Below are 10514 nucleotides of genomic sequence, written 5' to 3' on the forward strand. Positions count from 1 at the left end.
GAGGAGCCTGCGGGGAGGAAGTGTGAGGAAGGCCGGGAAGGGGGTGGGGAGGTGCCCTTGGCCGCCACGCCTGCGGGTCTGCGGCCTGGGCTCAGCCAGTGTGTCTCGCAGGAACATGAGCTCGGCGGGGCCGGAAGGCAGGAAGGTGATGAGGAGGAGCGAGGGTCTCATCGACTCCCTGGTCCACTACGTGCGGGGCACCATCGCCGACTACCAGCCCGACGACAAGGTCTGCCCACGCCGCCCGCCCCGCCCCACCCCGCCCCTGCAACCGCCTTCAGGCTGGCCGGGGTCCACCCCCCCTCCAAGGACGCTCTCCCGTCCACTCACTTGCCAGCTCCGGCCCTGTGCGTCCTCGGGAGCCCCCGGGAACGAGCCCTGAGCAGGTGCCCGGGGGGTGGACGGGGCCCCACCTGCTGCTCCTGCTCCCAGTCACACCGCACCCCGCCTGCCTCACAGGCCACGGAGAACTGCGTGTGCGTCCTGCACAACCTCTCATACCAGCTGGAGGCCGAGCTCCCCGACCCCTACGCCCAGAGCATCTATGCCGTGCAGCGCAGCGCCCAGCCCGACAGCGGCCGCAGCGTGGGCTGCTTCGGGGTCCGAAGCCGGAAGGTGAAGGAGGTAGGTGAGGACGCATGAGAGGGAGCCGGGGTGGGGGCGCTGCCACGGGAGGCCCCAGCCCAGCCCGGAGCCGCCTGCAGGACCTGCCGCCCGCCCTCTCCCTCCTCCCAATTTCCCCAGGACCATCCTGCTCTTCCTTCCTCCCTCTTCCTCCTCCTCCTCTCACCTCCTCCCTCTTCTCCCCCAGACTCCCCCTCCCCCTCCCCCAGGCAGAGCCGGGTTGAAACCCGGGTCCCGCACCTGCCAGGGGACGAGTATCCCATGCCGGTTCCTCGGGTCCTGTGGTGCAGGGGAGACTGGCCCGGCCGTGCATCACCCGTGTGTGTGTGTGTGTGTGTGTGTGTGTGTGTGTGTGTGTGTGCAGCAGTGGCAGGCCCTGCCCATGCCGGAGGAGAAGAGCAGCCCCAAGGGCGTGGAGTGGCTGTGGCATTCGATCGTGATCCGCATGTACCTGTCCCTCATCGCCAAGAGCTCCCGCACCTACACCCAGGAGGCCTCCCTGGGCGCCCTCCAGAACCTGACGGCGGGCAGCGGCCCGGTGAGTGTGCCCCCCCCACCCCCATGGGATGGAGACCGGGCCTGGGACACAAAGGACACTTGGCTTTTCAGTCGCCGTCGGGCCGGGCGTTCCGTGGATTCGGGATTTGTCCGCGGCGAGTGATGGCGGTTGAATTCCCCTGGGGTGGGGCTGTCTTCCCTCATGCGGCCCCCCTGGTGCGGATGGCGGCGGAGTGGGGGGGGTCAGAGATGCCGCCTGCGAGGAGGCTGAGGCGGTGGAGCTGCGGGTTCCTGTGTCCGCGCAGATGCCGGCGGCCGTGGCGCAGCTGGTGGTGCAGAGGGAGAGCGGCCTGCAGCACGCCCGCAAGATGCTGCACGTCGGGGAGCCCAGCGTGCGCCGCGCCGCCGTCTCGCTCCTGCGGAACCTCTCCCGGAACCTCCCGCTGCAGGACGACATTGGTGAGTCGTGGGACGCTCCCGGCGGCCGCCACTGCCAGGGATCAGACGGGGTGTCTGTCGGTAGGACCTGAGGGCACGCAGGGCGTCCTGTCAGCCGGACCCCGGAGCAGGCGGGCGTCCTGTCAGACCCCAGAGCGGGGGGCCGTGTGCTGGTCAGACCAGGGAGCTGCCCCTGTCATCGGGCCTGCGTGCTGAGAGGGAGCACTTGGGCGAGAGCGTGTCTCTGCCTGGCTGAGATGCAGGAACTCCTGGTCTCAGGAGCCAGAGGGCAGAGGGTAGAGCCAGTGCCAGGACCTGGGGACGGGCGCAGGGTCTGGCCAGCTCAGGGGAAGAGGCTGAGGCGGGAGCAGGGTCGTGTGCACACGGCTGCAGCGTGGCCCGAGGAAACGGACGTTCCTGCTGTCCGTGGGTGGGTGTCTGGGGAAAGGGCCGACACGGATGTGGAAAGTCATCACAGGGAACAAGTCCGCGTTCAGCCCTGAAGCCCCTGTCCCTTTGGGTGCCATAGGGGAACCCAGGAAGCTACAGCCGGGGCCACAGGCAGTGACACTCGTCACTCGGTCCTTTCCCTCTCGCGACTGTCCCATGTGTGCCCAGGGGGGCTGTCTCCCCTGTGCCCAGGAACTCCCTGGCTCCACCCTTCCGGCCTGCAGAGCCTCCCAGCATAGCGATGCCTCCCCCGCAGCTGAGGGGAACCACCCATCCTTCGCAGGGAGGCTTCTCGTGCAGCTCTGGAGACGGTTCTACCTGTCTGGCAGTGGCGGGGCATGTGACCCCCAGCAGGCCTGTGTGAACCACAGCCCCGTTGGACTCTGGCGGCTGCCATCGTGGCTGTTAGCAGCTACTGAGTAAACATTTCTGCACAAAGCTTTTTGTTCTTTTTTTTTTTTTGGGAGGGGGTCATGCCCTGATGGAACAATAGCACAACGGTAGGGCGTTTGCCTTGCACGCAACCAACATGGCTGACCCGGGTTCGATTCCTCCGCCCCTCTCGGAGAGCCCGGCAAGCTACCAAGAGTATCTCATCCGCACGGCAAAGCCTGGCAAACTACCCGTGATGTATTCGATATGCCAAACACAGTAGCAATTGTCACAATGGAGACGTTACTGGGCCCACTCGAGCAAATCGATGAACAATGGGAGAACTGTGACCGTGAACTGTCACACCTGGCAATGCACAGGGGTTCCTCCTGGCTCTTCACTCAGGAATTACTCCTGGTGGTGTTCAGGGGACCAAATGGGATGCTGGGAATCGAACCCCGATCAGCTGAGTGCAAGGCAAACGCCCTCCCCACTGTGCTACTGCTCCAGCCCCAAGAGCTTTTCGTTCTGAGGCATCCCACGAAACATCCCGGGGCGTCAGGCACACGCGTCTGGCCGGGGGGCCCTGCTCGGGGCCTCGGGCCCATGGTTCGTGGCACGTGGGACATGTCCCGCGGCCCTCTCAGGACCCCCATCGTCCCGCCTTTGCTCTTCCCGCAGCCAAGGAGACGCTGCCCGACCTGGTGTCGGTGCTGCCGGCCGCCGTGCCCAGCACTGAGCTGCTCATCGAGACCACGGCGTCCGCCTGCTACACCCTCAGCAACCTGGTGCAGACCAGCCTGCAGCACGCGCGCGACCTGCTGAGCTCCGGGGCACTGCCCAAGCTCATGGCCATCAGCGCAGATGACGCGTGAGTCCCGGGCCCGGGGCCTGAGGGCACGGGGGTCCAGGTGGGCTGGGGGCCGCGGCGGCAGGGACGCTCTGAGCTCGGCCTTTGCCCCTGCAGTGCCGTGTCCAACAAGGCCAGCCGGGCGGCCTCAGCCCTGCTGTTCTCCCTGTGGGCGCACACGGAGCTGCACGGGGCCTACAGGAAGGTGAGTATGCCCGGGTCAGCCCCGCGGGCCCCATGGGCGGCACCAGTGCCCACGGCCGCCCCGTCCGCTTCCCGCAGGCCCAGTTCAAGAAGACGGACTTCGTCAACAGCCGGACCACCAAGGCCTACCACTCCCTGAAGGACTGAGGGTAGCACGGCAGGGCCGCGGGGGCTGCCACCCGCCCCTGTCCCTGGTTGATGACACCGTCACCCCGGGGCTCAGCGCCCGCCCCTCCCCCTCCCTGGTTCCGGGGCCCAGATGCTGTCCGCGCACCCCTTCCACCGTGGGAGTCTTTTCCGGGCCAGCACCGAGGAGCCCGAGCCCCAGCGGCGGGACAGCCTCCCTCACCCCTCAGCTCCTGCCCGCCCCCGTCACCCTCACCCCTTCAGCCCCGTCAACCCTCACCCCCTCAGCTCCTGTCAGCCCATCAGCCCCCCTCCGCTCCCATCCCCCCCGGCAAGCAAGCGTGACCAGACCTGGCATGGACAGGACTCTCCCCTGGCGCTCAGGGATATCTGGCTTGCAGGGTCCCTGCCTGGCTCCTGGAGAGGGTCACTCCTGCCCACTTGCAGAGGGGTCTCAGTCCTGGGGCTCCCTCAGCTCGGGGACAGTCTCTGTTTCCCCAGCCTGAGTCTGCCAATGTTCAAAGGAGCCCGGGACACCAGCCCCACGCTCTCCTCAGGCCCTTCCTCACTGTGGGAGCTTGTTAGGGCACTGGGCTGGCCACTGGGGCGTGGGGGGTTCTGAGGAGGCCCTGGAGCCGCCAGGACGGGCCGTGTGGGGCTGGGCGCCGGCTCTGCAGGGCTCGGCTGGGCCGCCGGGCTCACTGGGCCGGTGTTGTCACGACCCCCTGCAGAATATTCCTGCCGTGTTTGTTGCCAGGAAGAGGCCAAAGCGCCTTTGTCTACTTTCGACCAGAAAAAATATAATAGGAAATAAATTCTCGTTTCCAACGTGAATGTGTGCGTGGGTCTTCAGGGCGCTTGGCGCAGGAAGGGCTCATGGGAAGGTCTCCGCGGGCGCAGACGTTTCTCGCTGGCCCCTCCTGGCCCTTTCCTACCCCCCCAGCCTTGTGCCCCCGCTTCCACAGATGTCCCTTCCACTGTGGCCCCTGGACTCTGGACGCACACGCACGCGTGCACGCCGTGTAATCACCCCGTGACTGCCAGCTCTTAAGGCCCTGGATGCTCAGAGGCTGCACGTCTGGACGGCCGAGACGAAAGCACCAATGCGGCCACGGACGCAAGGCCACCTGACAGCGTTTATGAGGGGAGAACAGTGGTCCTAGGGCAGACACTGCAGGCGCTGGCCCCAGAGGGCCCCATCGGAGGTGACAGCAGGGGAGCGTCCCCAGGGGCTTTCCCAACCAGAGACAGAGAGCCCTTGTCTGTTGATCCGTTTCTTCTGCTCCCTGGATCCTGGCCGGGCAGGCCTTCCCGGGCCCTAGGGACGCAGGAACCCTCTGCAGAGACCGAAACCGCCGGGTGGGAGCTGTGTGCGGCCTGTCACGGGGCCGGGACAGCAGCAGCCACCAGGGCTTTGCCCGAGACGCAGCTCGGAGGCCCAGCACGGCCAGTGAGTGACCGCCCTGCAGTGCGCGTGTCCCCGCTGCAGGCCTGCGGCAGGGCCCAGTCGGGTCAGCTGTGAAAGGGCTCCCCGAGGCCACAGGAGGGGGCGGGTCCGTCTATTTCGGGACCAAGAACAGGCTGGACTCGGCCCTGCAGGGGCAGGTACAGCTGCTGGCCGGGCCTCCGAGCAAGAAAGAGGACACAGGACAGAGAAGTGCTGGGCTGACGGGCGGGGCGGGGCGGAGGGCAGCGCAGGGGGCACCCCACGGCCAGGGCTGACTGCCCCAAGCTCTAGGAGTGCCCTGCTGGTGGCGGGCGCGCACCCCTGCGCCCCCCACCCCCACGCCCCCGGCCCCCGGGCCAGCCTTCGCTCCGCGTGGCACAGGGGCTGGCTCCTCGGCTGCTGCTGCCAGGACCCCTGCGAACGGGGCCCCTTAAGGGTCTGAGCTTGGCCCTAGAGCGGGGCTCGAGGGTGTGTGCCCCCCCCATCGGAGGCCAAGGGGCGCCCCCGCAACCCCCGCGGGAGGGCGGCCCCCGGCGAGGCGGGATGACCCTGAGGCCTCGGCGGGGCCGTCGCGGCACGCGCCGGCTGGGGCGCGGAGTCCGCGCGTGGGCGGAGGTGGCCCGCGCCCATCCACACCCACGCGCGAGGCCCCGCCCCCGCTCCGAAGCGGCCAGCGTGCGGGCGCGGGAGGGGTCGGCGCTGCTCCCGGAGACGCACCCCCAACCCGACCCACCCCCGCCCCCCGGTGCCCGCGGCCTCGGCCGGCGCCGCTCCCCGGCCCCAACCAGTGCGGGGCTCGGCCAAGCTCTCCGAGCATGCGCAGAAGCGCGCCGCAGGGCCGCGTCGCCTAGCAACCGGCGCCGCCTCCGCAGCGGGCGGAAGTGACGCGCCGGGCCCGCCTCTCCGGCGAGCGGTTCCGCTCAGCGTGGCGGAAGTGACGGTCCGGGTTCCGGGCCCCCCGGCTCCGGCTAGCGGATCCGGTCAGCGTGGCGGAAGTGACGCACCGCCAGGCCGCCCCGCCCCGCTCAGCGTGGCGGAAGTGGCGTTCCCGGCCCACCTCTCGGGCAGGCGAACCCTCCCAGCGGGGCGGAAGTGACGCTCCGGGCCCCGGCGCCCCCCCCACTCCGGCGAGAGGCCCCTCCCAGCGGGGCGGAAGTGACGCTCCGGGCTCCGGCCCCCCCACTCCGGCGAGCGGCCCCGCCCTCAGCGGGGCGGAGGCGGCGCTCCCGGCCCGCCGCTGCGCCGCTCGGCTTCCGTAGCGGGCCGGAAGTGACGCGCCGCGCCAAGATGGCGGCGCCCGCGCTGCGGGCCGTCCTGCGCCGGGCCGGGCGGGCGCGGGGGGCGCGCGGGGCGGCTTCGCGGGCGGGCGGGGGGCTGCTGGCCGAGCTGCGCGCGCGCGGGCTGCTGCAGGAGCTGTTCCCCGCGGAGGGCGCGGGCCCGGAGCTGCCCGCGCTGCTGGCGGCGCGCCCGCAGGCCGTGTACTGCGGCTTCGACCCCACGGCCGACGCGCTGCACGTGGGCCACCTGCTGGCGCTGCTCGGCCTCTTCCACTTCCAGCGCGCCGGCCACCACGCCATCGCGCTCGTGGGGGGCGCCACGGCGCGCCTGGGCGACCCGAGCGGCCGCGCGCGCGAGCGGCCGGCGCTGGAGGCGGCGCGCGTGGCCGCGAACGCGCGCGCGCTGCGGGGCTGGCTGGAGGCGCTGGCGGCGCGGCACGGCGCGCTCTTCGGCGACGGCCGCGCCTGGGGCCGCTTCTCGGTGCTGGACAACGCCGCGTGGCTGGGCGCGCTGCCGCTCGTGGACTTCCTGGCCGAGGCGGGCGCGCGCGTGCGCGTGGGCGCGCTGCTGGGCCGGCACGCGGCGCGCGCGCGCCTGCGCGCCCCCGGCGGCCTGAGCCTGGCCGAGTTCTGCTACCCCGCGCTGCAGGCCTACGACTTCTACCACCTGCTGCGCCGGCACGGCTGCCGCGTGCAGCTGGGCGGCGCCGACCAGCTGGGCAACCTGGCGGCGGGCCACGACTTCGTGCGCAGGTGGGCCCCGGGCGGGCCCCGGGCGGCGTGCACGCTGCAGGGGGTGGAACCCGGGCGGGCGGGCCCCGACTCCCGGCTCTGACCCCGGGTGGGCCCCGGGCAGCGTGCATGCAGCAGGGGGTGGAACCCAGGTGGGCCCCGGGCGGCGTGCATGCAGCAGGGGGTGGAAGCCGGGCGGGCCCCGACTCCCCGCTTTGACCCCGGGTGGGACCCGGGGAGTGTGCGGCTGCAGGGGGTGGAACCCGGGCGGGCCCCGACTCCAGGCTCTGACCCCTGGTGGCCCCGGGGGAGTGTGCGGCTGCAGGGGGTGGAACCCGGGCGGGCCCCGACTCCCGGCTCTGACCCCGGGTGGGCCCCGGGCAGCGTGCATGCAGCAGGGGGTGGAACCCGGGCGGGCCCCGACTCCAGGCTCTGACCCCTGGTGGCCCCGGGGGAGTGTGCGGCTGCAGGGGGTGGAACCCGGGCGGGCCCCGGGCGGCGTGCATGCAGCAGGGGGTGGAACCCGGGCGGGCCCCGACTCCCCGCTCTGACCCCGGGTGGGACCCGGGGAGTGTGCGGCTGCAGGGGGTGGAACCCGGGTGGACCACGACTCTCTGCTCCGCGCTCCGGGGTCACCCCTGATGGGCTCCGGGGAGCAGTGCCTGGTGCAGGGAGTGGAACCTGGCTGAGCCACGCCCTTTCCTCCCTCCTTTCTCCCCTCCCCTTTCTCACCCCTGGCGGTGCTCGGGGCCCACTCCCGGCCCTGTGCTCAGGGGTCACCCCTGGTGGGCTCCAGGGAGCTTGCGTATTGCAGGGGGTGGAACCCGGGCTGGCTGTGCTGGGCTGTGGCCCCGACCCCCTTCCCCTTCTCACCCCCGGTGGAATCCGGGCTCCACTCGGGGTCACTGCCAGTGAGGGTCTGGGGATCCTGTGCGGTGCCTGCCTACCTCAGAGCAGGTGCCTCCCGCTGGACTCTTCCTTGGGTCCCCCGAGCCCCCGGAGGGTGCAGCAGGATGTCAGGGAGCGTCCCAGGGCTCCGGGTCAGACTGCCGCCAGGGTGCAGCCAGGCTGTTGTCCTCGCAGGATGACGGGGGAGGATGTGTTCGGGATCACCGTGCCTCTCATCACCAGCACCACTGGGGCCAAGCTGGGCAAGTCCGCGGGCAACGCCGTCTGGCTGAGCCGGGACAAGACGTCCCCCTTCGAGCTGTACCAGTTCTTCGTCAGGCAGCCGGACGACACGGTCGAGAGGTGAGTCATTGCGGTCCCCCAGCTCTGCCCCTGGCCCAGCCGGTCGGGCCCGGTTGCCCCGCGGGAGGGCGTCTGTCGCCGCGGGAGACGCGGCCCGTCCCAGTGACGGGCGCCGAGGCCCAGAGGGCGAGCGCGTGTGCCCAGCGGCCCTCTCCGGCCCAGGTACCTGAAGCTCTTCACCTTCCTGCCGCTCGCCGAGATCCAGCACCTGATGGAGCTCCACGGCCGGCAGCCGGAGAGGCGGGAGCCCCAGAAGCGGCTGGCCGCCGAGGTCACCAAGCTGGTGCACGGCCAGGAAGGGCTGGACTCTGCCAAAAGGTGAGCGCGGCTTGGTGCTCGTCTGCCTCGCGGCGTTTCTGCTCCGTCCCGGTCAGGTTCGCGTCTGGGGGACGGCCTCGCCTGTCCCCCGCTTCGCGGCTGTGCCTCCCGCCCTCCCGGCTCCTGTCCTGATCGGGCGCTGCTGCCCTCTCCGTGCTCAGTATCGGGCAGGTGCCGTCCGTGCACCGCACGGGCTGTGCGTGCTGGCGTCTCCTCCCGCTCCGGCCGCCCTGCTGCCCTTCCACTCGCGGTGGGGGCTTCACGGTCACGGCTGACCCGTGGGGTCAGTCAGCTCCAGGCGGGGCGGTGCCAGCTGCTCCTCGCCCGCACGCGCTCGGCTTCTCTCCGTGTCGGGCGCCGTCGTCTGGCCAGTCTGTCACGCGTGGGAGTCTCGTTCCAGCAGGACTGGCCGGTGGCGGGAGACCCTCGGCTCTGCTCCAGCTGGGGGCTGGGGGGCCTCAGGGGACCCTGCCAGCAGGTGCAGGGGGTGGGGGCGCGGGTGTGTGTGTGTGCGCCCCGCTGGCAGGTGTTGTGTGTGTGAGACGGACGTGAACCTCGTTGTCTGTGTGTGTGTGTGTGTGTGCACGCGAGGCTGACGCGCACCCCCTGCTGGCAGGTGCACGAAGGCCCTCTACCACAGCAGCGTGGAGGCCCTGGAGGCCATGTCGGACGAGGAGCTGAGGGAGCTCTTCAGAGAAGCCTCCTTTTCCGAGCTGGTTCTCGACCCAGGGACCAGCGTCCTGGACACCTGCCGCAAGGCCCAGGCCATCCCTGACGGTCCCCGCGGGTGAGGACAGCCGCCCCACCCCTGCCCGGGGCCTGCGCCCTCCCGGGTCGCTGTGGGGGGACCCCGTGCTCCCGCCTCCTGCTCTCCTTCCCGCCGAGCAGGTCCCGTCTGCTCTGACTGGTGGCCACGAGTGACAAGCGGTCCTGCCCGCCTGTTTGTCCCCGTTTGCGTCCGGCCCTGAGGCCTGGCCCCGGCCCGTTGTGGGCTGGAGGAGACACGGCCGAGCGGCACCCGGGGCCCGTCAGACCCGAGCGCGGGGCATGCTCCGAGTCAGCTTCGTGTCTGTCGCCCCCTCCCCGGTCCCGCGCTCGGGGCCTAGCCGGCGTCTCTGTCTCTCCGTGCAGGTACCGCATGATAACAGAGGGCGGCGTCAGCATCAACCACCAGCCCGTCACCAGCCCCGAGAGCGTGCTGGTCCTGGGCCAGCACATCCTCCGCAACGGGCTGTCCCTGCTGAAGGTCGGCAAGCGGAACGTGTACGTTATCAAGTGGCTGCAGCTCTGACGGCCGGCGGGGGGGATGCGGCCCCCTCGCGGCCACGCTGGTCTCGCACGCGCCCTTAGAACCGCCACTCGCGCTGGTTCTGTCCTTGAACGCGGGAACGAGCCGTAGAAGTGATGGCGGGAATCCTGTCTGTGTCAGGATTTCTGAGCAGGACGCACCCGCCCCGCCTAGTGTGTCCCCGAGGGCCCAGTGTCCCCTGGCCTCTCATCCGCAGGGCCAGGACCGCACCCTGTGGCCACGTTAGTGTTCCAGAGAGGCCTGAGCTGTGGGGCAGACAGTGTTCAGTCCACAGCTGCCGGGGTGGCTGCCCGGCTAGTGTCCCAGGGGGCCCAGGGAGACTCCGTTGCAACACCTGTCATTTCATGGCAGTTTTATTTACACAGCAAGAACATGTAGGACCACGACAGTCACACGCGCTGGGGGCGAGGGGGAGTGTGGCCGCCCACCCGTGGCCTGGCTCGGAGACCAGTGTTTTCTGCAGCACCGTCAGGTGTGCTGGAGAAAGGTCCGACTTCTCCTTCAGACTCAGAAAGGCTAAGGCAGTCCAGCCCCCGAATAAATAAATCTCGGTTCTGATGTAAAACTGTTGAGTGTGGCGATGCCTGCGGCCGCGGAGTGAGACTAACTGGCCTCATC

General features: G+C 70.4%; 2 protein-coding genes across 4 annotated transcripts in view; both read left to right on the top strand.

Annotated features, from left to right (window-relative positions):
• The window catches only part of PKP2 (plakophilin 2), a 219915-nt gene that overhangs the window by 19272 nt on the left and 190129 nt on the right, over nt 1-10514 (top strand). The window contains exons 7-13 of one of the 3 annotated variants that reach the window (XM_056107786.1): nt 112-229; nt 460-624; nt 989-1162; nt 1428-1581; nt 3064-3253; nt 3350-3437; nt 3515-3585. In XM_056107786.1, the coding sequence (XP_055963761.1) occupies nt 112-229; nt 460-624; nt 989-1162; nt 1428-1581; nt 3064-3253; nt 3350-3437; nt 3515-3583 (958 nt within the window). In that variant the 3' untranslated portion in view covers nt 3584-3585. Of the gene's footprint in view, nt 1-111; nt 230-459; nt 625-988; nt 1163-1427; nt 1582-3063; nt 3254-3349; nt 3438-3514; nt 4391-10514 lie in introns of those variants that run through there. The other 2 variants (XM_056107785.1, XM_056107787.1) reach the window with 2 other exon arrangements.
• On the top strand, nt 6297-10455 carry YARS2 (tyrosyl-tRNA synthetase 2). Its single transcript, XM_056107815.1, has 5 exons — nt 6297-7039; nt 8102-8269; nt 8432-8587; nt 9204-9374; nt 9719-10455. The coding sequence occupies exons 1-5, from the start codon at nt 6297-6299 to the stop codon at nt 9876-9878; spliced, it is 1398 nt and encodes a 465-aa protein (XP_055963790.1). The 3' UTR covers nt 9879-10455.

The sequence above is a fragment of the Sorex fumeus genome, unplaced genomic scaffold (genome assembly GCF_029834395.1).
Source record: "Sorex fumeus unplaced genomic scaffold, SorFum_2.1 ptg000177l, whole genome shotgun sequence".
Taxonomy (NCBI): Eukaryota; Metazoa; Chordata; class Mammalia; order Eulipotyphla; family Soricidae; genus Sorex; species Sorex fumeus.